Genomic DNA, 23,306 nt, shown 5'->3' with positions numbered 1-23,306 from the left:
ATAATGCGATATACACTTCTCCCTCACCAAGAAATACAGTGATAAAATATTTTTTCATCTAAGCCACTTTATTTTATTAAGAAGAATGCTAAAATGTTTAAAAACTAATATAGTTTTATCTTCAATAGGAAGTGCTTATAAAAATAAAAGGAAAATCTCAGAAAAGAAATATATTATCTTAAGTTACATCAAACGTATCACACATTAACGATACGTTCACATTCGATATTCGCTTTAAAAATACACATTTTTTTGTTAAGCAAGAAACGTTTCCCTTTAACAAAAATATATTGAGATCCTTACTCAATTACTTGACTAGGACTAGGACTAGTTAGTGACATTTGCTCTAACCTACATTTTATTATGTAAATATAAACCTATATACTCGTTTCCTTTATTTTTATATCAACTCAAATTCAAAATGATTGTCGTTTAAACGAAAATAGGAATCTCCTTGTTATAAATATTGTGGTCCTGAAAAGGACCGATTTGTTGGGTGCGATTTGTATATGTACAAGGCAGAGAGAAGAAATTTAAGCGCGCTCGCCGCGAATACGTCTGGCCAGTTGAATGTCCTTGGGCATGATTGTGACACGCTTAGCATGGATGGCACACAAGTTTGTATCTTCGAATAGGCCAACCAAATAGGCTTCGCTAGCTTCCTGGAGTGCCATCACAGCTGAGCTCTGGAAACGAAGGTCAGTCTTGAAGTCTTGAGCGATTTCACGCACTAGACGCTGGAACGGCAACTTGCGAATAAGCAATTCAGTGCTCTTCTGGTAGCGACGAATTTCACGCAGAGCAACAGTGCCAGGGCGATAGCGATGAGGTTTCTTGACACCGCCAGTAGCTGGTGCACTTTTACGTGCTGCCTTAGTGGCCAACTGCTTGCGAGGAGCCTTGCCTCCAGTTGATTTGCGAGCGGTCTGCTTTGTACGAGCCATTTTTTTCTCTCTTTCACAATTCTTACTTTACACTGTCACTGTTAAAAACACAATAATCGAGATGCTCGCTTACGCATCGCTTATATAGAAAACTGGTGGTGAGTTAGAAAGAGATAGACATATTCGTCACTCATGTTAAATGCTATGCGCTCTACTCTACAAGTTGAGAGGGTAGTGTGTGAGAGGGATGCAAGCATTTGTGTGCTCCCTCGTGTTTTCGGGTTTCTCGGTATAAATAGAAGTGGATGTAACGATGCAGACATTAGTTTGTTTCTGACATTCGTGAAGTGTTCATTAAAAAGTAAAAAGTGAAAAATGACTGGTCGTGGTAAAGGTGGCAAAGGCTTGGGTAAAGGAGGTGCAAAGCGTCATCGCAAAGTGTTGCGTGATAATATCCAGGGTATCACGAAGCCAGCTATCCGTCGTTTAGCTCGTCGTGGTGGCGTGAAGCGAATCTCTGGACTTATCTATGAAGAAACTCGTGGCGTTCTTAAGGTCTTTTTGGAAAATGTTATTCGTGATGCTGTCACATACACCGAACACGCCAAGAGGAAGACAGTCACAGCCATGGATGTTGTCTATGCGCTGAAAAGGCAAGGTCGCACACTGTACGGCTTTGGCGGTTAGGAAAGAAGAAAGTATAAAAAGCAACTTACACTCGCACCAATCGGTCCTTTTCAGGACCACCAACATGTTTCCCTAAAAGAGCTTGAAAATATAAAATTCAATATACATTTTTCGCAAACCAAATCGGTATTGGGCATATATTTAGCTGATGTTCAGTATTGGCTACGAAATGATCGAGAAATTGAATTAATTCCGTCTAGTTAAACCATTTGGTTTCGACATTTATGAAAAATTTGAAGCTATCAAAAAGAAGTATTGTGCATATTTCATATTCGAATAAGAATTCGATGTTACAGAAATCTTAGCTAAGCTGCGGTGAAAACTCGCGTGTATTTCAAGGGTACATTGCCAAATTTATAGTTTACATATCAGCAATATTAGCAATATTTCAGCTCAACATATTTGAAACCTTTGGAATATGGAACAGAAACACTAAATGACTAAATGAATGGCGATGACTGTACTTTTCTCAGCGTCTACCATCTGTAAATTTTCCCTTTATTTATTCTTATTATATACATATTATTTAGAATGTTTACGTATGAAAAAAGTCATCTCTTTTGTATAAATTGGTCGTCCTGAAAAGGACGTTTGGTTTCGATTTGCGTAAATTCGTTATTAGTAATTTAAGCCTTCTTTTCGGTCTTCTTGGGCAACAAAACTGCTTGGATGTTAGGCAACACACCGCCCTGGGCAATAGTGACGCCTGAAAGCAGTTTATTCAACTCCTCATCGTTGCGGATGGCCAATTGCAGATGGCGAGGGATAATTCTGGTTTTCTTGTTATCGCGGGCTGCATTACCAGCCAACTCCAAAACTTCAGCGGCCAAGTATTCCATAACAGCCGCCAAGTACACTGGAGCACCGGCACCAACACGCTCGGCATAGTTGCCTTTGCGAAGAAGACGGTGAATACGACCAACGGGGAACTGAAGGCCAGCGCGGTTCGAACGCGACTTTGCCTTTCCCTTAACTTTTCCACCTTTACCACGGCCAGACATTTCTTAAATTCTTTTTTTTTTCACTTTAACACTGCACAAACAAGTATCGAATGCCCAGCCCTCTCAACAATATGACAACTTATACTTTTTTCACTACCTACTTTTTCAGGTAAACGAGGGTGAGTTGTGCTGTTCGCAAACATGAAAACGTTGTACAAAAAAAACCTATAAATGTTAAGCAATTTGTGTGCTTCTGTCAAACATTTGTGAAGTGAGTTAAAGTGAACTTGAGTGGATAATAACAATCATGCCGCCTAAGACAAGTGGAAAGGCAGCCAAAAAGGCTGGCAAAGCCCAGAAGAATATTACCAAGAATGATAAGAAGAAGAAGCGTAAGAGGAAGGAAAGCTACGCCATCTACATTTACAAAGTGCTAAAGCAGGTCCATCCTGACACTGGAATCTCGTCAAAGGCCATGAGCATCATGAATAGCTTTGTGAACGACATTTTTGAGCGTATTGCTGCTGAAGCCTCTCGTTTGGCCCACTACAACAAACGTTCTACGATTACCAGTCGGGAAATCCAAACTGCAGTCCGTCTTCTGTTGCCCGGAGAGTTGGCCAAGCACGCTGTCAGTGAAGGAACAAAGGCAGTTACCAAGTACACTAGCTCCAAGTAAATCTTAGCTTGATGTATGCAGAACACCCAAAAGCAAAAGGCCCTTTTCAGGGCCACAAATCTTTTTTCAAAGAATATGAAATATTTCCATGCTAACAAAATTTCTGATTCTGATTCTGAATAGATTACCTTTAATTCTTATTGTATAAAACTTACTGAAGCAAATATATTTGCTTGCTATTCAAGAAAAACTATAAAATTATCGTTACTCCACAAATATCCCACTACAATTTCCTACGTTTTTATTATGATAAAGTTGGACACGTAAAAACTATTTGACGAAAACAGAAATTAACATCGAATATATTTCAAATATTGCTGCTGACTAAATAGGATCCGTTTCTTTTTATATTACTTTTAACAGCAACAAGAAAGATACAGGTAGAAAAATATTTTTTTTTCTCTTGGATATATAAAATTGTAGTCCTGAAAAGGACTTTGTTTAATAGCAAATTTCATAGTTTTGAAATTTGTTCATACTCTCTCTGAAGAGTATATTTCGATGTGAAATTACTTCTTTGTTGCAGACGCAGTTTTTGCCTTTGGCTTCTTGGCAGCAGCTTTTTTTGGCGACGCAGCCGCGACAACCTTCTTAGGCTTAGCACTGGTGGTCTTAGGTTTGGGAGTTTTTGGCTTTGCTGCGCTTGACTTTGCCTTTGCTGTTGTGGGCTTGGCTTTAATAGTACCAACTTTCTTTGCATCTTTGGCCTTCGCTTTTTCAGCTTTCTTCTTGTCAACACTCTTTTTGGTCACCACAGCCTTCGACAACTTCTTATCAGCGACACCCTTTGGTTTCTTGGTAGCAGATATAGTTTTCTTTTTAGCTGCTGCTGCCGACGAAGTTACCTTCTTGGATTTCTTCTCTACAGAGGACACCTTAGGCTTAGGCTCCTTTTTGGAAGATGCAGACAACTTAAACGAACCAGATGCACCCTTGCCCTTTGTTTGAATCAACTTTCCATTCGCAACTGAATTCTTCAGGTACTTCTTAATGAATGGGGCTAGTTTTTGGGCATCGCACTTGTAAGTGGCACTGATATATTTCTTTATAGCCAAAAGGGATGAGCCACCACGTTCCTTTAAATTTTGTATCGATGCGTCCACCATCTGCTGAGTTGGTGGGTGTGTTGGAGGAGCCGTTGTTTTCTTTGCCTTCGATGCGGATGCTGGCTTTTTAGCAGCTACCTTCTTCTCAGCTGAGGCTGTTTGGGGAGTCACGGGAGACGCAGATACTGCAACAACGGAATCAGACATTTTTATTCAGCACTTCTTTACTTCTTCACTATAAAAACAAATGCAACGTTTTTGTTTAATCGAAATTTGCCAGCTGCGGCATGGCATTTTGGTCACCCGTTTCAGTGAGAATCGAGGAGGAAGGCTACGCGAGAATGTTTTTGCTATTGAACGTTCGTTACACAGAAGTTTACAATTACCATTTTATTGATTTGTCTTTTTAAACAGTTTATACATGGAATTTAAACTAAATAGTTTATTGAACATATTCCAAAATGTTTGAAAAATTGAAAAAATAAGTTTTCAGTTTGTTAAATATGATTTAACGATTTTTAATTGCCATCTAAAGTTTGACTTTGTATGATAGCAAAATAAGATATCTTGGAAAAATCGCATTTTTAATTAAATAATAATGAAAATGTTAACAAATTATGTTGACAGATAATAATTCATTAATTTTTTTGTTAAATTCAACTATTAATATGAACATTCCTTATATCTTTATCTTTTAAATGCGATTTTAACTAACCCATTTGGTGTTGAAAGCAGACTTGCATTCGAGGCAACGCAATACAAAAATGGTTTGTAAAAATAAAATCTTCTCCTTAACAATAAATATATGTTAATAAAGATAATATTAGAAGAAAAATGTTTTATTTTCTTTACTTGCATCAAACATATAGTCATTTCATATCGTAATATTATATATATAATGCGATATACACTTCTCCCTCACCAAGAAATACAGTGATAAAATATTTTTTCATCTAAGCCACTTTATTTTATTAAGAAGAATGCTAAAATGTTTAAAAACTAATATAGTTTTATCTTCAATAGGAAGTGCTTATAAAAATAAAAGGAAAATCTCAGAAAAGAAATATATTATCTTAAGTTACATCAAACGTATCACACATTAACGATACGTTCACATTCGATATTCGCTTTAAAAATACACATTTTTTTGTTAAGCAAGAAACGTTTCCCTTTAACAAAAATATATTGAGATCCTTACTCAATTACTTGACTAGGACTAGGACTAGTTAGTGACATTTGCTCTAACCTACATTTTATTATGTAAATATAAACCTATATACTCGTTTCCTTTATTTTTATATCAACTCAAATTCAAAATGATTGTCGTTTAAACGAAAATAGGAATCTCCTTGTTATAAATATTGTGGTCCTGAAAAGGACCGATTTGTTGGGTGCGATTTGTATATGTACAAGGCAGAGAGAAGAAATTTAAGCGCGCTCGCCGCGAATACGTCTGGCCAGTTGAATGTCCTTGGGCATGATTGTGACACGCTTAGCATGGATGGCACACAAGTTTGTATCTTCGAATAGGCCAACCAAATAGGCTTCGCTAGCTTCCTGGAGTGCCATCACAGCTGAGCTCTGGAAACGAAGGTCAGTCTTGAAGTCTTGAGCGATTTCACGCACTAGACGCTGGAACGGCAACTTGCGAATAAGCAATTCAGTGCTCTTCTGGTAGCGACGAATTTCACGCAGAGCAACAGTGCCAGGGCGATAGCGATGAGGTTTCTTGACACCGCCAGTAGCTGGTGCACTTTTACGTGCTGCCTTAGTGGCCAACTGCTTGCGAGGAGCCTTGCCTCCAGTTGATTTGCGAGCGGTCTGCTTTGTACGAGCCATTTTTTTCTCTCTTTCACAATTCTTACTTTACACTGTCACTGTTAAAAACACAATAATCGAGATGCTCGCTTACGCATCGCTTATATAGAAAACTGGTGGTGAGTTAGAAAGAGATAGACATATTCGTTACTCATGTTAAATGCTATGCGCTCTACTCTACAAGTTGAGAGGGTAGTGTGTGAGAGGGATGCAAGCATTTGTGTGCTCCCTCGTGTTTTCGGGTTTCTCGGTATAAATAGAAGTGGATGTAACGATGCAGACATTAGTTTGTTTCTGACATTCGTGAAGTGTTCATTAAAAAGTAAAAAGTGAAAAATGACTGGTCGTGGTAAAGGTGGCAAAGGCTTGGGTAAAGGAGGTGCAAAGCGTCATCGCAAAGTGTTGCGTGATAATATCCAGGGTATCACGAAGCCAGCTATCCGTCGTTTAGCTCGTCGTGGTGGCGTGAAGCGAATCTCTGGACTTATCTATGAAGAAACTCGTGGCGTTCTTAAGGTCTTTTTGGAAAATGTTATTCGTGATGCTGTCACATACACCGAACACGCCAAGAGGAAGACAGTCACAGCCATGGATGTTGTCTATGCGCTGAAAAGGCAAGGTCGCACACTGTACGGCTTTGGCGGTTAGGAAAGAAGAAAGTATAAAAAGCAACTTACACTCGCACCAATCGGTCCTTTTCAGGACCACCAACATGTTTCCCTAAAAGAGCTTGAAAATATAAAATTCAATATACATTTTTCGCAAACCAAATCGGTATTGGGCATATATTTAGCTGATGTTCAGTATTGGCTACGAAATGATCGAGAAATTGAATTAATTCCGTCTAGTTAAACCATTTGGTTTCGACATTTATGAAAAATTTGAAGCTATCAAAAAGAAGTATTGTGCATATTTCATATTCGAATAAGAATTCGATGTTACAGAAATCTTAGCTAAGCTGCGGTGAAAACTCGCGTGTATTTCAAGGGTACATTGCCAAATTTATAGTTTACATATCAGCAATATTAGCAATATTTCAGCTCAACATATTTGAAACCTTTGGAATATGGAACAGAAACACTAAATGACTAAATGAATGGCGATGACTGTACTTTTCTCAGCGTCTACCATCTGTAAATTTTCCCTTTATTTATTCTTATCATATACATATTATTTAGAATGTTTACGTATGAAAAAAGTCATCTCTTTTGTATAAATTGGTCGTCCTGAAAAGGACGTTTGGTTTCGATTTGCGTAAATTCGTTATTAGTAATTTAAGCCTTCTTTTCGGTCTTCTTGGGCAACAAAACTGCTTGGATGTTAGGCAACACACCGCCCTGGGCAATAGTGACGCCTGAAAGCAGTTTATTCAACTCCTCATCGTTGCGGATGGCCAATTGCAGATGGCGAGGGATAATTCTGGTTTTCTTGTTATCGCGGGCTGCATTACCAGCCAACTCCAAAACTTCAGCGGCCAAGTATTCCATAACAGCCGCCAAGTACACTGGAGCACCGGCACCAACACGCTCGGCATAGTTGCCTTTGCGAAGAAGACGGTGAATACGACCAACGGGGAACTGAAGGCCAGCGCGGTTCGAACGCGACTTTGCCTTTCCCTTAACTTTTCCACCTTTACCACGGCCAGACATTTCTTAAATTCTTTTTTTTTCACTTTAACACTGCACAAACAAGTATCGAATGCCCAGCCCTCTCAACAATATGACAACTTATACTTTTTTCACTACCTACTTTTTCAGGTAAACGAGGGTGAGTTGTGCTGTTCGCAAACATGAAAACGTTGTACAAAAAAACCTATAAATGTTAAGCAATTTGTGTGCTTCTGTCAAACATTTGTGAAGTGAGTTAAAGTGAACTTGAGTGGATAATAACAATCATGCCGCCTAAGACAAGTGGAAAGGCAGCCAAAAAGGCTGGCAAAGCCCAGAAGAATATTACCAAGAATGATAAGAAGAAGAAGCGTAAGAGGAAGGAAAGCTACGCCATCTACATTTACAAAGTGCTAAAGCAGGTCCATCCTGACACTGGAATCTCGTCAAAGGCCATGAGCATCATGAATAGCTTTGTGAACGACATTTTTGAGCGTATTGCTGCTGAAGCCTCTCGTTTGGCCCACTACAACAAACGTTCTACGATTACCAGTCGGGAAATCCAAACTGCAGTCCGTCTTCTGTTGCCCGGAGAGTTGGCCAAGCACGCTGTCAGTGAAGGAACAAAGGCAGTTACCAAGTACACTAGCTCCAAGTAAATCTTAGCTTGATGTATGCAGAACACCCAAAAGCAAAAGGCCCTTTTCAGGGCCACAAATCTTTTTTCAAAGAATATGAAATATTTCCATGCTAACAAAATTTCTGATTCTGATTCTGAATAGATTACCTTTAATTCTTATTGTATAAAACTTACTGAAGCAAATATATTTGCTTGCTATTCAAGAAAAACTATAAAATTATCGTTACTCCACAAATATCCCACTACAATTTCCTACGTTTTTATTATGATAAAGTTGGACACGTAAAAACTATTTGACGAAAACAGAAATTAACATCGAATATATTTCAAATATTGCTGCTGACTAAATAGGATCCGTTTCTTTTTATATTACTTTTAACAGCAACAAGAAAGATACAGGTAGAAAAATATTTTTTTTTCTCTTGGATATATAAAATTGTAGTCCTGAAAAGGACTTTGTTTAATAGCAAATTTCATAGTTTTGAAATTTGTTCATACTCTCTCTGAAGAGTATATTTCGATGTGAAATTACTTCTTTGTTGCAGACGCAGTTTTTGCCTTTGGCTTCTTGGCAGCAGCTTTTTTTGGCGACGCAGCCGCGACAACCTTCTTAGGCTTAGCACTGGTGGTCTTAGGTTTGGGAGTTTTTGGCTTTGCTGCGCTTGACTTTGCCTTTGCTGTTGTGGGCTTGGCTTTAATAGTACCAACTTTCTTTGCATCTTTGGCCTTCGCTTTTTCAGCTTTCTTCTTGTCAACACTCTTTTTGGTCACCACAGCCTTCGACAACTTCTTATCAGCGACACCCTTTGGTTTCTTGGTAGCAGATATAGTTTTCTTTTTAGCTGCTGCTGCCGACGAAGTTACCTTCTTGGATTTCTTCTCTACAGAGGACACCTTAGGCTTAGGCTCCTTTTTGGAAGATGCAGACAACTTAAACGAACCAGATGCACCCTTGCCCTTTGTTTGAATCAACTTTCCATTCGCAACTGAATTCTTCAGGTACTTCTTAATGAATGGGGCTAGTTTTTGGGCATCGCACTTGTAAGTGGCACTGATATATTTCTTTATAGCCAAAAGGGATGAGCCACCACGTTCCTTTAAATTTTGTATCGATGCGTCCACCATCTGCTGAGTTGGTGGGTGTGTTGGAGGAGCCGTTGTTTTCTTTGCCTTCGATGCGGATGCGGATGCTGGCTTTTTAGCAGCTACCTTCTTCTCAGCTGAGGCTGTTTGGGGAGTCACGGGAGACGCAGATACTGCAACAACGGAATCAGACATTTTTATTCAGCACTTCTTTACTTCTTCACTATAAAAACAAATGCAACGTTTTTGTTTAATCGAAATTTGCCAGCTGCGGCATGGCATTTTGGTCACCCGTTTCAGTGAGAATCGAGGAGGAAGGCTAAGCGAGAATGTTTTTGCTATTGAACGTTCGTTACACAGAAGTTTACAATTACCATTTTATTGATTTATCTTTTTGAACAGTTTATACATGGAATTTAAACTAAATAGTTTATTGAACATATTCCAAAATGTTTGAAAAATTGAAAAAATAAGTTCTCAGTTTGTTAAATATGATTTAACGATTTTTAATTTCCATCTAAAGTTTGACTTTGTATGATAGCAAAATAAGATATCTTGGAAAAATCGCATTTTTAATTAAATAATAATGAAAATGTTAACAAATTATGTTGACAGATAATAATTCATTAATTTTTTTTGTCAAATTCAACTATTAATATGAACATTCCTTATATCTTTCTATCAGTTAAAAGCAGATTTATTTTAATATACATGCAGAAAACAAAGGTTTGGGAACAAAGAATTTTCTCGTGCCCAGCAAAAGTTTATAAAAATATAATACTACACAAACATTACATAGTATACACTTAAATATTTCACCTAGCTTGAATGCTTGCTTGTTTTTAAATTTCTTTTTTGTAATACTTTTAATAAATATTAATAAATTTCAAATTTAGCCGGAATAAAAAATCCAATACGAAACAATAAAAAGTTTGCATTCTTTGTCTTTTAGTGTTCTATAAGTGTGTCTATTCATTTTAAATTTCGTGAGTAATAATTCTCATTTCATTTCTTAAAATCTAACTGTTTAGATTTATAATATAATTTTATAAGCAAAATTATATGGACTTATATCATTCAAAATTGGCAAGCACACCCAAGCAAAAATCAAGTTAAAAAATATATATATATTTATAGCTGTTTATCTGAAGCGATTCTTTCATTTTGAGTTTTTTTGAGGTATTTTTTTTTGAAAACTTTTTATTTGTGGCTTTAAGATTTTAACTTGATGGGGCTTTATTAACGTTTTTTGCCTGCACTAAGGACTTCGAAGTTTTCCTGTGAACGTCGTCTAGAAAGAAAGTCTCTGGCTCAAGCTACCATCTGGCGTACAGAAACTTCAGACGTATAAGAATAAACATTTTCAATTTGTATTTTATTTTGCTGCTAGAGTTGTTAGAAGTATGTAATGTTTTCATTTGTGTTTCATTTGTTTGCTGATGCGGACTTACATATACATATATCAAGGATTTGGATTTTATTATTTTTAGACAGTAAATTGAGATATCTTCTGCTTGTTTATGAAAGTGTGAGACACTGTGAGATAAGTTCAACTCAATTATTGGGCTTAGAGGAGGATAAACTTATTTTTGGGATAGCATTTGGTCAATCTATTGGTGCTTATTTATATTATATTATTTAGTAGGAATTCCATACTAATGTATTTATCCTATTACAGTTTTGTATTAATCTTGGGACGTATCGATTTTTATTTACTTTTGTTGATTTTCTGCATAGTGTCTATGGAGTTGAAAATATCATTGCCGAAGATGCCGACGCTATTGCTATTCAAACCTTCGAGATGACGGTTGCGCAATTTGCTTTTCGGCTAGATGTTCTTGAAACTGAATCGTACGTGTATAGCCGCGCTCTTTAGGGTGACCGTAATATGCGATACATGTCTGTTATCGATAGTCAAATGTTATACTCATCGCGAAGTTGTATCGATAACAGCAGAGCTCAAAGATTTTACTCATTTGGCATTGTTAGACTAGTTGTATTTGTTAAATATTTAAATATATAAGTAATATAATGACAATGTGCAGGAAATTTAATTATTTTGCTAAACAGCAAAGACGTGCAGACGTACCTTATCTGCGTGTATTGAGCTAAACAATTATTAGCATACATTTCTAAGTGCTCATATCGAATAACTTACTCATTCGGCTCTGTTTGATAGGCTTTAAATGCTTAATTGTTAAAAGTAATTAATTTTGAGCTATAGAAATATATTTCTCGTCCAAACCTACATATATTTACGACTAAAGATTCAACATTATTTACGAAACTAAGCGCAACAATTAGCTAGTTTTATGAAATTGCGAGCTCGCATCATCATATATGCCTATTATTTATTCTTTATATTTGTTGTTTGTGCAGATGTGTAATAATGATAACGGAAAGAGCTTGTTTAAATAAATATTAAGTAAGTACTTAACAACGCGGATGGCAACATATTTACAATAAATCAGAGTTTCATGTATTTTAATTTTTTTTGTATTCCGCACTGTGCGTGTGTGTGTGTGTGTTTAGGTAGGTGTGTATCACCCGTTCGTCATGTTACTACGCTTGCCCCTGTTGTTAGCGCGTTTTCTGCACAATGGACGGCTGCGAATGCTGTTCCTGGGACTTATTCTTCTGCTTTTAGTCGGCATACTGCTTACCTATAGATGGCAAACAAATGTACAGCTCTGCTTCATTGAGAGTGAGCAGGCGGAGTCGGCTTCTAGTGGTCCATTGGCAGATGGCAATGCGCAAATACCAAGAATTTTGGAAGATGTCCTATCAACAGAGCCAATGCCAATACCTGGACGCAGCATATTCTTTCATGAGACCAGCTGTCATAGGCCCAAACGCAAACGGCAGCGTCCTGATTCGCAGTACAATATGTTGCAGTTGACGGCTCGGCAGGCTTGTGCCATTGAGTCCGCTGCATTGCATAATCCGAATTTTCAAGTTTTTGTTCTATTTGCTGGTCCCACCTATCGACATTATGGCAATAGCAGCAGCAGCAGTGCCAGCGGCAGCAGTGGCAACCAGCGCCATCAGCCGATTATCGATGCAATTCTTAGCTACAAAAATGTACATCTACGACAATTGAATCTGTGGCGCTATGCAGCTGGCACGCCCATTGAAGAGTGGCTAAAGGATGGACGTTTGTTTCGCTCAAGGTGAGTGGTCCTAATCTGTATTTCATGAATTAATTTATTTAAATGTGCCGTCTTTTCAGCTATCTCTTCTCGCATATATCGGACTTCTTGAGATTTCTAACGCTTTATCGGTATGGAGGTATCTATTTGGACATGGATGTGGTTATGCTGCGCAGCATGGAGGATGTACCGCCCAACTATACTGGTGCCGAATCAAATACTCATTTGGCTGCTGGTGTCATGAGTCTGGCACCAACTGGATTCGGTCATGAGATTGCCGAGGCGTGCTTACAAGATTTTCAAAAGAATTTCGATGGCAGTGATTGGGGTAACAATGGACCTGGTGTTATAACGCGAGTTGCCCAAAAGATTTGTGACACAAAGGACATTGCACTTATGCTGGAGGATCGAAAGCGTTGCCTTGGCTTCAAGGTATTCGATCGCAATGCTTTTTATGCTGTACCCTGGAAACACTGGCGGCATTTCTTCGAGCCACAGCTGCTCGAACAGACGCTGGCCCACACGAAAGATTCGTTTCTGGTGCATGTATGGAACAAGCACTCCAAACAGTTGGCCATCAAGGTTGGCTCGAGTACCGCCTATGGTAAGTATGCGGAGCAGCATTGTCCCAGAGCGTATGCGGCAGCCGGTGACTATTTCTAGAGAGCCATTAACTTACAGTTCAACATTACCAAAGAGTTAGGCAGAATTAGGTAAGTTAAGTTCAATTTGTTATAAAAATATTTGTTAGCAAAGAGTCATTTACTTAGCACCAAAATGAATAACAAACACAAGAAAACATAAACAAAACTGCGTTGTCAGTATTTATAGAAATGTGAAATGCATCTAAATTGTCTATATACTCATGCATCTTCGGCTTGCCAAAGACAGAATATCATTGCAAACACATCATGCTATCATTTTCGATTTCTGGCTAATTTGAAATCTTTATTATCAAGCGGATTTCTTGAAATGTGCGCTGCCTTTGAGAGACGTGTACTTTAGTCAATCAGGTTCTTTTTAGTGACATTTGACATATAAACATTTTATAAATGAGACTTTCAGACATTTTTTCGAGCTTCTGATTGATAAGTTAATTATTTTACGAACCTCAATTTTAATTGCTTTCGTTTAATATCAGTGCTATTTCATAATGCTGGCATTGGTGCTGCGTTTTGGCCCTTGTCTATCCCGAATCTCAATTCGATTTCAACCGATTTCAACTTATATATACACATATTCAAATATGTCCTGTGTCCATACTTTAGGAATACAAAACATAATTATACAATTTGCAAGGATATTCAAATGTATCATATTTTTTGACTGTCCCATCAAATGGAATATGTGACTAGATTATACATTAAAATTTCATTCCAATAGTAAACAAGAAATCTTTTATATTCGAATCTGTACTTATAGTTCAAATAATTTCACAACTGAGATGCTGTCGTTTCTGTAGTTTTTCTATGAATGTATACAAAACCTTTATAAGTAAAATAGCGCAAGTATATCAATCTGTGAATTTCTGTGTATATTCAAAAATTGCAAAATTACAATGATCAATGTAAAAATAAAGACTTTGGTATTTGCGTGAATTTTATTGATTTCCCCAACATCATGCCCGTCATGAGGATGTTTAATTATAGAATTTAATAACAGGTAAGAGTACTGCAGCTTGCACTAGTCTACTAGATAGTAGATAGATAGATCAACACTAACTTTTTTCAACAAATTGGTATATACCAAAAATCATAATAGCAAAATATTATCATATAATATGATAATGAAAAGAAATCTAAATCGAAGTCATGTTTAAGAAATATTCTTACCCGTTTAGATCCTGAGACGTCAATGGGTTTCCTTCCTTTATTTTCTAAATCTATTTTACATTGTTGGGTATTGTTTCCTTGCCTTCGAGTTGTTGCCAATTGAAAGAGACTTTTCTAGAGTTTATCTGGAGGGGTAATCAGCAGTTGTACAGGCGGGTTAAATCGCATTATAAATGGTTTTTTCTTTTTACTTAAAACATGTTAAAAGTGAGGCGCCAGAGCGCTTTGTTAAATCAAATATAATTTCAATTGGATACGCAAATTGCTTGATGATTTGCTGTCAGTATTTGCATAGGGCTAGTGCCATCAAGATGACGTCTCTTTTGACGCTGCGTTCGAGATTGTTTTCAGTGCTTATTGTTTTAGTTTTGGGTGGCATACTCTTAACGTACACATATCAAAAGAACGCGGCTAAGGCTATGGCGTATTTAAGAATGTATAAGCGAGTCCATGTTAAGGAGATGCCAAGGCCGCTTGACGATGTGCTGCTGGCGGAACATCAACCGAAGCCTGGACGCAGCATTTTTTTCCTGGAGACCACTCGCGTAACGAAGAATATTTCGGATATGAAAAGCAACATGCTACAGCTGACGGCGCGTCAGGCTTGTGCCATTGAATCAGCAGCTTTCCATAATCCAAATTTCGAAGTGTTCATTTTATTCATTGGTCCGATCTATCGGTATCCTGACAACAGCAGCCGGCGGCAGTCACCGATAATCGACGCGATTTTGAGTTATAAGAATGTGCATCTTCGTCAATTAAATGTTTGGCGCTATGTGGAGGGAACACCTATCGAGGAGTGGGTTAAAGAGGGCGACCTATTCGAATCGAAGTAAGATAAAACTTAATATCCACTATGTAATTCACTAAATTTCTTTCTTTGATTTAGATATCCGGCTAATCACATCTCGGATCTGCTTCGGCTAATAAGCCTCTACCGCTATGGTGGTATCTACTTGGACATGGACGTTGTTCTCCTACGCAGCATGGAGAACGTGCCTGGGAATTTTGCAGGCGCCGAAAGTCTGAGAAGCTTGGCTAATGGAGTTATGGGCATGGAGCCAATTGGCTTTGGCCACAAGTTCGCCGAGTATTGCCTATTTGATTTTCAGCACAACTTTAATGGAACTTTGTGGGGCTACAATGGACCAGGTGTAATTACACGCGTAGCGCAAAAATTTTGTGGCACAAAGAACATTTCTTTGTTACTAAATGATCGGAAACGCTGCCATGGATTCCATGTGTTTGATGACACGGCCTTTTATGCAGTTCACTCTGCTCATTGGCGCTACTTCTTTCAGCCGGAATACTTGCAGCAAGCGCTGCAACTCACGAAACATTCGTTGTTGGTGCATGTGTGGAATAATATCTCTAAGCAACTAAAGATTAAGGTCGGCTCACCGACTGCATATGGCAAGTTTGCAGAACAAAACTGTCCTAAAGCATATGCTGCAGCAGGATTATATTTTTAATAGCAATTGTAATTATAGCCAAGTGCGATTTCTTTAAGCTTTGTTTTATGTTTGCGAATTGCTAAATATTTGCATAAATGTTTTATAGCTTAACAGCCATTGTAATATGATTTAGCTGCCATACGATCGATCGATCAGTCCGAACTGAAGTTCTTCTATATGATAACTAAGTAAACGTAAATTGACCAATTGGACATTGTAAATTGGCCATTGTAGAAATAGCACTCTTTCTTTAATTGTGCAAAAGAACAGAAGGGCAGTACAATAAGTCAATAGAGTTAATTCAATATGTACATTTTCTAAAACGAAATAAGAGTTTGGTGAAAGGAAGCCAAGGGCAGCTTAGATGCACCGCACCTGGCTGTAGCGCAGGCAGGCACCTATGTTGTCCTCTGCACTTCCCTTGCCGGCGGCGCTGCCATCACCAAAATGCACTCCAATGTAGAATGGAGTGACTGTACTCTCGATGCGACAGGGCCAAACACCGGAGGAGCAAAATTGGGCGCCACAGTGGACCGGCTCACAGCCCGGCAAAGGACCGTAGCCCGTGCCAATAAAATCCTCAATGATGCAGGGCATGGTTATGCGATCCGTGCAGGTGCTAAAGAATTGACGTGACTGGCGACGCCGGCGCTCTTGGAGATGCCTGAGGCGCAAGTCTAGAGCATTGCGCAAGAAGCCCAATAGATCGAAGCCACCTGACGATGTTTCATCGCCCACTGGCCTTGGACGCCTCGAGACGCCAGGTTGCGACGTAGTCACGTCATTGCTGACATCGTCCCCTTTGGAGAAGAAGAAAAAGTTGTCGTCTTCATTCCAACCAGAACCCTCGGCATCGTCGTTAGCGGGCGAGGCTGAGGATGACGGCGTCTCAGTTGCAGCCGTGCTTTCGCCCATGGCTGGCATAATGCTGGAACGTAAAGGCATTGCTGTTGTCATGGCTGCTGTGCTGCTACCTCCGCTGGCAACAGCGCCAGCTGCTGCTGTTGTGCCGGGATTGCTTGACATTGGCGCCTCAGTGCTGGTGCAGTTGACTAAATTATTAATGATTTGCTCCAGATTTGGCTTAATGGTAGTCGTAGCTGCTCTGGTCGGTGTAGTAGTTCTGGTAGCTGTAGTTGCTGCCGTGGATGACATCTGCGTCTGTACAGCATTTGATGAGGTGCTAGCACTACTAGCCGCATTGTTCATTGTGGATATGAAGGAGCCACCACTGCCGCCGCCACCAATGCGAAAGGATTGCTCATCGCAGGGCTGATATATAATAGAGCACATATCGGACTCCTGGCGCACACAGATCCGGTAATGCTGGTTGGCCAAATGCCTCCCATTGTCGGCATAATTAAAAGTCTGTATAATACCTTCGACACCGGTATGATACTGCAAACATCCTGCCGGAGCACGCTGACTAAAGGGTATTTGCGTGACCCGAATCTCCCACAATCGTGTGGGCAGAAAACGTGTGCTCACATTTATATTGATCTCAATGAGCTGTTCCAGATCGCTGTTGTCGTTAACTTCACTAATGTTGCCACTAGAAGGGGGTCGAAGACTTCCATATAGCGTTGATTGACGCGGCAAGGGTCGAGAGCCCACATCATAGTATACTAAAGACAATATATTTGAAATGAAAAGAAATAGATAATATATTCAGGACAATCTAATAATGTATGTAACAGACAGAAGAACGACTGACCGGTCCCAGATAGAATTGTATTACTCTTGGGCTTGTCTGCTTGGGCACTCCCAACTGGAGTACACTTACTTATTGAAAAATTTCGTATGGCATCTGCTGTACTCACAATGCTGTCCATTGTTTTGGCCACAGAGCGTTAGAGGTCCACTGGGGCCACCGCTGATATTGAAGATGTCTCCATCGCAGACACCGGTGCGTCGATTGGGCTGGCTCAGCGAGAAATGGTAGAGATCCAGACGTAGCTGACTAACGTCGTGACGCATCACCTTGACCTTCAGCTGGCAGCCAGTGAAGTTGCTAGGCATGAAACTGGGAAACTCTGGTGACACAATATACGTCAGGTTGCTGTTGATCGTGCCGTTGCAAGTGGCAACGAAAACGCAGCACACGCCAAAGCTCATGGCGCAATCGCCTTTGGCCTGCCCACCCTTCTGACGACATTCATATGCATTTAAACAGTTACCCAAACGTCGACCATCATTCGACAAGCACTCCCCATTCACGGGCACTGCAAATAAATGTATTACTGAAAAGAACAGAAAAGTTATTCTTTATATTATTTATTTCGTTTAACGACTGCATATAAATTCATTTGAAGAACTTCTTGAAATATCTTCCTATTGACAGTAATCTCAAGAGAATCAGCTCATTATTAATTATTTTTGCTTCAATTTAATATTATTATTATTATTATTATTATTATTATTATTATTATTATTATTATTATTATTATTATTATTTTTAATTTTATTATTATTATTATTATTATTGTTGTTATTATAATTATTATATTATTTTTATTAATTTTATAATTATTATTATTTTTATTTTTATTATTGTTATTATAATTATTTTTCTTATTAATATTATTATTATTCGTATACTTATAATAATTATTTTTATTATTATTATAAATATTATATTGTTTCCTCACTCACACTTTCGTTATGCTTCAGGTTTTCCTCTAGGTCTTTGACCTTGACCCACTTACCTTTGGAATATCGATTGCCATTGCTCTTGATATGTTCAGATGTATTATCATCGTTCCAATCGTCGCTTGCAGCCAGATTGTTGCCAAGATTGTATGTTTGCTGCAGCAACAGTTCTTCGCGTTCGGCGTGCTCCGCTTCGTCCCGATCATCGATTAGCTCAAGCTCCATTTGCAGCTGCTGGTCAGTTGCTTGGGCTTTCAAATCGGCGCTCCAGATATCATAATGATGCATGGGTGGCCAGGCAGATTCATTTGCTGGAGTAACTGCCTCCAAGGTGGGCGCTGCCTGACACAGCTGAACGTTTAGCCACAATGTGAATATGCTAACCAACAGCAGCAGCAGGTTACAAGTGGTAAAAACAGTAGCAGTCGCAGCCGCAGCTTTACAACAACCGGCTGGTCCGGCAAACACAATAACTTTCTTTTTAGTCGCACATCGTAATAAGCTAACAATTTTATTACACATGTCTGGCCGCGGCAGGCGCAGAACCTTAATGATTAGCCATGCCATGTGTAATGCCAATGCCAATGCCAATGGTTTGGCTCCTTTAACTGCGTTTCGCATTTGCGCGTGCGCGTGCGCTCCGTTGCGTTGCGTTGTGTTGCGTTGCTCAACGTTAAGTGTGCAGCCGGCTCTAGCTTCGGCTTTGGTCACCAGCTTCCAGCTGTCCAAGACAGCATATATGATTTGCTGCATTGCTGGCCTGATCAGCTTTTCTCTCTTTCTCTCTCTCTCTCTCTCTCTCTTCTCGATTTAGGTTACTGTCGTAGTAGTTGCTTTAATCTGAGCTTGTTTCTGTTTTCTATTCTCGCCACTTAGTGATCTGATGATGTTTCCATATTAGCAAATTAATTGAGAAAATTAAGTTCAATTAAAGCTCTTCGATACCTTAAGTTTTGAGTATAGGTAAACAGCTGCTTGACTTCTGCCCACACAGTCCTAGCCATGCATTTGTGCTGCATTAGGCAGTTGCTGTTGTTGTTATTGTAGTTATCAGTCTGCTGTTTAGTGAACGAATGTGAAACAGAGTCAAACATAATCAGGTTAACCAGCTCTGTGAGTAACTTACACTTGCAACAGCAGCAACAACAACTAGTGCGAGCAGCACAAACAAGTCTCTCAGCAGCGAAAACTAAACATAGAAAGCTGACAAGTTCAGCGAGGCAAAACTGAATGTAAGTGATAAGTTTGGCTAATCTAGAACAATAGTAACACAATAACTACTATTAACTTTGCTTAAATTTTTTATAAATAGTCAAATTTCAAATTATAACAGAATAGAATAAATAGCTAGTTGTTTTCATTAATTTGTCAACTTAAAGAGTTCTTCATCTGATTACCTTACACTCATATAACATTGCAATCATGAATGGATATGTAAGTTCTAGGACCAGTTTGATCTCTTACTTTCACTTTTGATCAATGGATTATTTATACAGCTCTTTGGGGCTTTAAAAATATTCACTTTAAACAGGGAAAGACATCTTGGGAGACTTTCCTTTGTTTCAATATAATTCTTTAACCACTTTGATCAATTTATTCAATACTTTTATGGATTTTTGCATCTGTGCAGTTATGTCTTTGGCTACTTTTATATTCCTTTTAGAGTTCTCTTAGTCTGAAGCATTCACTTCTCTAAAGATTGATTCAAATAAATTTGCCTACGCCCGCAGCAACGATAATTGATACCAGCTTGATTAATGGATTGCGATTATACGGCTTACTTATTAAGTCGTCCTGCACAAACAACATGAAATATATGAGAAAAGTACAACAATTTAAATCAGCTCTAAATAGGAAAAGAGAAACTCTCGTATATATGGAAATATTGGTTGATTTGTATTTAAGGAGATGCCCACGCAGTACTTTTTAAAGCTACCGCACGTGGTTTTGTTAATTTAAGATAGGATTGATTTGTAACATTAGCAGTGTATGTAAAATATAAAAAAATAACAGTCAAGGATTATACAAAATAGGTATTTTGAGTATTTGCTTTTGTTTTTTTTTTAAATAAAGCGCTTAATCTTAAGTCATAGTTTGAACTTTGTACAATGTGTTTTAGTAAGTGTGTTAGCCAAGTTTTGTTGTAGGTGTTGTTGGATATTTTCGAATGCCTATAGCGGCTCTAGGGCGGTGGGGCCATGCGGACTTCCTTCCAGCTTGCGCCAGACAACGTTGCACATCTCTCGCACCAGCGCCTTCTCGCCGTCGTCCATTTGATCGAGGGCACAGCCCGCCAGATTGCCCAAACGATCACGTTCCAGCTGCTCCCTTACTTCCAAGACTTGCAGCGCCCGAACCACAGCTTCCGGTCGGCCAGAAATTGGTTCGGGCAAGGCAGCAGCAGCCGCTGCTGCTGCAGCCACCGCCTGACTGATGTCCTGCTGTGTGTGTGTGCTGTGTGGCGAGGGCGCTAATTTGGCTGGTGCTGGTGCTGCTGGTGGTGTTGCTGCCTGTGGCTGTTGTAAATTAGCCGTTGGCGTTGTGCGTTCCTCCTCCAGCTGCTGTATGCGCCGCTCCAGCGAGCGTACATATTGCAAAGTCTGATCGTTGAGCGTGTGGGCGTTGCGCAAATCCTGCACAGAATTTAGCCGAGCATTAGATTGAAACAGTGAACGAAGTCTATTATTTATATATGATTTACCACTTACCGGCAATTGCCTTTGTTCCGCATAGTTGCGCAGCGCTGTGATTGTCTCGTCCGCGTTGGTGCTTGAACTCGATCCGTCTCCGTCGTCGCGCAGTGCGTTACGCGTGGCCGCGCCGCAGCCAGCACAGAGCGCATTGGCAGCAACATGAGCACGCTCCTCATCCAAGTACAGGCACAGCTCCTTCAGCTCCAGGTTATCGGTGATTAGCTCCTGCTGCTTATCGTCCAGTTGACGCAATTTATTCTGTATTATTCATATATAAATTTCTCAATTGATTATTATTCGATTTTCAAATTTTATATTCCATCTAACGCACCTGATAGGCAGCCACCTCTTGACGCATGACACTGGCCGTGTAGCGTCCAAAGCGTTGCCATTCTCGTGCCAGCTTGCGGCCCTTTTGCCGATCATCGTCCAGAAAGCAACACAAGTCGCGCAATTCCTGGTTGTCATCCAGCAGGCGCTGATTTTGTTCCTTCAGCGCGCGGAGCTCATTTACCAGGGACTTTAAAAAAGCAGACGAACATTAATTTGAAACTAATTTTGAACGTAGTCAACGATTTACCTGCAGTTGACGATTCTGTTCGATTGTTAATCGTCCGCCGTTGGCCGTTGGAATGCCTGTGGCCACGCTGGACGTGACCGAGGCACTGGGCGACGGATGTTCCTGCTCTTGTTTGCGCACAAACTTCAGCATGTCCTGTTGTGCCTTGCTGGACTGTTGATGCTGCTGATGCAGATGGCGCGTCTGCTGCTGCTGTTGCTGCTGCTGCTGCTGCTGTCGCTGTTGTTGTTGTTGCTGCTGCTTCACAGAATCGGGTATATAGATGCTGGTTAACTGCGGTATATCCGGCGGATACTTCAGTGGCAAGTGTGGCTTCAGTATGCCGCCGCCTGAACCCGGCTGCGGCGGTGGCTGGTATCGTGGGGGTATCGAGTGTGCGGGGGCTCTTAGATGTGCTGCCTTAAGAGTTGCCTGTTGTTGCTGTTGTTGTTGTTGCTGTAGCTGATAGAAGCTGCGACGCGTTGATGGTAATTCCTTAGAATTGTTAATAAGCTGTTGCTGCTGCTGCTGCTGTTGCTGCTGCTGTTGCTGTTGCTGTACAGGCAGACGCGATGCTGTGTGTTGCTGCTGCTGCAGCGCTGAGTGTTGCTGATGTATTGTGGCCACAGTTTGCAGCTGATGCGACTGCCCTGCTGCTGTTGGTGTTGCTGTTACGCTTTGGTGCGCTGCTGCGGCTGCTGGCAGCAATGAGCGCCTTTGCTGTAATTGTTGTTGTAGCTGTTGCTGCTTACTAATTGCTGTTGTTGTTGCTGTTGCTGCTGCTGTTGCTGCTGTCGTTTTGTGTACAATTTTGTCAACGCTATTAATTTTTATCAAATTATTGCCTAAAGTACTCGACGTTCCTGTTGTTGTTGTTGCTGTTGCGTCTGCTGCTAATGCCTTTTGCTGCTGTTGTTTTTGTTGTAGTTGTAGCTGCTGCTGCTGTTGTTGTTGTTGTTGTTGCTGTTGTTGTTGTTGCTGCTGTTGCTGTTGATTGCCAGACATTTTAATGTTGGTTCCTTGTTCGTTCACTTATTATTGTTGTTTTTATTGTTTATGCGATTTAAGTGTCTATGCCCTCGGCGCCATGTTGCGTAGTCACTGCAAAAATGAAACGATAAACAAATAAGTAAGAGCGTGCTCTGTGTGAGTAGTCGACTAGAAGGTACCCTGTATGCCCTGTGCCTATTCCCAAAGGAGTCTACAAATGCAAGCTTCGATTATAGAGCAATTTGAAATAGAAAATAAAATTTATATTTCAAGTTATGTCTGCTAGACTCTATTCAAGTCTCTTGCTGCAATTGTCATACCCATTATTCAAAGTGGTATTGGGTATACAACAGTCGAAGCATTAGTGAAAAGACCTCAATTGGCTGCATGAAAAGAGAAGGAAAACAAGGTAAGCTATAAATCAGAGCATTGTAAAATGTAACTTATGCGACATTAAGGGGCACAGCCGCATGTCGTTTCTGTACATGCCACGTATAATAATTAAACTGTCATTAGGCTGCGCTGCGCTGATAGAAAGTGAAATGCACATTTTCCGCCACGACGCACACATGCCCAATGCCAGAGAGTCGCGAAA

The 23,306-nt window shown here is 39.8% G+C and overlaps 12 protein-coding genes across 13 annotated transcripts; 6 read left to right on the top strand and 6 right to left on the bottom strand.

Annotated features, from left to right (window-relative positions):
- Positions 1–474: 474 nt before the first annotated feature.
- Positions 475–6,146, bottom strand: LOC115483222. Its single transcript, XM_030224565.1, has 4 exons — positions 5,668–6,146; positions 3,877–4,422; positions 2,257–2,463; positions 475–961 (listed from the first exon to the last, which is right to left on the bottom strand). The coding sequence occupies exons 1-4, from the start codon at positions 6,074–6,076 to the stop codon at positions 534–536; spliced, it is 1,590 nt and encodes a 529-aa protein (XP_030080425.1). The 5' UTR covers positions 6,077–6,146; the 3' UTR covers positions 475–533.
- LOC115483192 (histone H4) lies at positions 1,205–1,626 on the top strand. The gene has a single exon (XM_030224377.1). It carries the CDS (start codon positions 1,260–1,262, stop codon positions 1,569–1,571), a length of 312 nt encoding a protein of 103 aa, XP_030080237.1. The 5' UTR covers positions 1,205–1,259; the 3' UTR covers positions 1,572–1,626.
- LOC115483190 (histone H2B) lies at positions 2,790–3,242 on the top strand. Its single transcript, XM_030224375.1, has one exon. The coding sequence runs from the start codon at positions 2,820–2,822 to the stop codon at positions 3,189–3,191; it is 372 nt and encodes a 123-aa protein (XP_030080235.1). The 5' UTR covers positions 2,790–2,819; the 3' UTR covers positions 3,192–3,242.
- LOC115483189 (histone H1-like) lies at positions 3,695–4,502 on the bottom strand. Its single transcript, XM_030224374.1, has one exon. The coding sequence runs from the start codon at positions 4,442–4,444 to the stop codon at positions 3,701–3,703; it is 744 nt and encodes a 247-aa protein (XP_030080234.1). The 5' UTR covers positions 4,445–4,502; the 3' UTR covers positions 3,695–3,700.
- A 190-nt stretch (positions 6,147–6,336) lies between the features above and the next one.
- LOC115483191 (histone H4) lies at positions 6,337–6,758 on the top strand. The gene has a single exon (XM_030224376.1). It carries the CDS (start codon positions 6,392–6,394, stop codon positions 6,701–6,703), a length of 312 nt encoding a protein of 103 aa, XP_030080236.1. The 5' UTR covers positions 6,337–6,391; the 3' UTR covers positions 6,704–6,758.
- A 523-nt stretch (positions 6,759–7,281) lies between these two features.
- On the bottom strand, positions 7,282–7,739 carry LOC115483213 (histone H2A). The gene has a single exon (XM_030224485.1). It carries the CDS (start codon positions 7,702–7,704, stop codon positions 7,330–7,332), a length of 375 nt encoding a protein of 124 aa, XP_030080345.1. The 5' UTR covers positions 7,705–7,739; the 3' UTR covers positions 7,282–7,329.
- A 180-nt stretch (positions 7,740–7,919) lies between these two features.
- Positions 7,920–8,372, top strand: LOC115483202 (histone H2B). Its single transcript, XM_030224431.1, has one exon. The coding sequence runs from the start codon at positions 7,950–7,952 to the stop codon at positions 8,319–8,321; it is 372 nt and encodes a 123-aa protein (XP_030080291.1). The 5' UTR covers positions 7,920–7,949; the 3' UTR covers positions 8,322–8,372.
- Positions 8,373–8,824: 452 nt separating this feature from the next.
- Positions 8,825–9,638, bottom strand: LOC115483206 (histone H1). Its single transcript, XM_030224467.1, has one exon. The coding sequence runs from the start codon at positions 9,578–9,580 to the stop codon at positions 8,831–8,833; it is 750 nt and encodes a 249-aa protein (XP_030080327.1). The 5' UTR covers positions 9,581–9,638; the 3' UTR covers positions 8,825–8,830.
- A 1,763-nt stretch (positions 9,639–11,401) lies between these two features.
- On the top strand, positions 11,402–13,919 carry LOC111603754 (lactosylceramide 4-alpha-galactosyltransferase-like). Of its 2 annotated transcripts, none has more exons than XR_002751704.2 (4): positions 11,402–11,810; positions 11,918–12,555; positions 12,615–13,247; positions 13,305–13,919. XR_002751704.2 is itself a non-coding variant. In XM_023321477.2 (4 exons), exons 3-4 carry the CDS (start codon positions 11,942–11,944, stop codon positions 13,195–13,197), a joined length of 1,197 nt encoding a protein of 398 aa, XP_023177245.1. In that variant the 5' UTR covers positions 11,402–11,588; positions 11,765–11,810; positions 11,918–11,941; the 3' UTR covers positions 13,198–13,918. The 2 variants fall into 2 exon arrangements, 1 of the variants encoding a protein (XP_023177245.1); XM_023321477.2 differs by having other exon boundaries at positions 11,402–11,588; positions 11,765–11,810; positions 12,615–13,918.
- Positions 13,920–14,661: 742 nt separating this feature from the next.
- On the top strand, positions 14,662–16,001 carry LOC111603769 (lactosylceramide 4-alpha-galactosyltransferase-like). Its single transcript, XM_023321503.2, has 2 exons — positions 14,662–15,198; positions 15,256–16,001. The coding sequence occupies exons 1-2, from the start codon at positions 14,678–14,680 to the stop codon at positions 15,836–15,838; spliced, it is 1,104 nt and encodes a 367-aa protein (XP_023177271.1). The 5' UTR covers positions 14,662–14,677; the 3' UTR covers positions 15,839–16,001.
- Positions 16,002–16,180: 179 nt separating this feature from the next.
- LOC111603753 lies at positions 16,181–19,222 on the bottom strand. The gene is made up of 3 exons (XM_030224564.1): positions 18,526–19,222; positions 17,641–18,060; positions 16,181–17,445 (listed from the first exon to the last, which is right to left on the bottom strand). The coding sequence occupies exons 1-3, from the start codon at positions 19,220–19,222 to the stop codon at positions 16,181–16,183; spliced, it is 2,382 nt and encodes a 793-aa protein (XP_030080424.1).
- Positions 19,223–20,353: 1,131 nt separating this feature from the next.
- Positions 20,354–22,630, bottom strand: LOC111603749 (putative uncharacterized protein DDB_G0271606; the record flags this gene model as incomplete). Its single annotated transcript, XM_023321472.2, has 4 exons — positions 20,354–21,102; positions 21,178–21,420; positions 21,494–21,682; positions 21,743–22,630. Coding segments are annotated over 4 exons (1,782 nt in total), but the record flags the coding sequence as incomplete, so codon positions are not given.
- Between the last annotated feature and the right edge of the window lie 676 nt (positions 22,631–23,306).

Source organism: Drosophila hydei, unplaced genomic scaffold, assembly GCF_003285905.1.
Source record: "Drosophila hydei strain 15085-1641.00,03,60 unplaced genomic scaffold, DhydRS2 tig00008114-arrow-pilon, whole genome shotgun sequence".
In the NCBI taxonomy this organism is placed as follows: domain Eukaryota; kingdom Metazoa; phylum Arthropoda; class Insecta; order Diptera; family Drosophilidae; genus Drosophila; species Drosophila hydei.
Note: the sequence above shows the minus strand (reverse complement) of the source record. Positions and strands in the feature narration are given on the sequence as shown.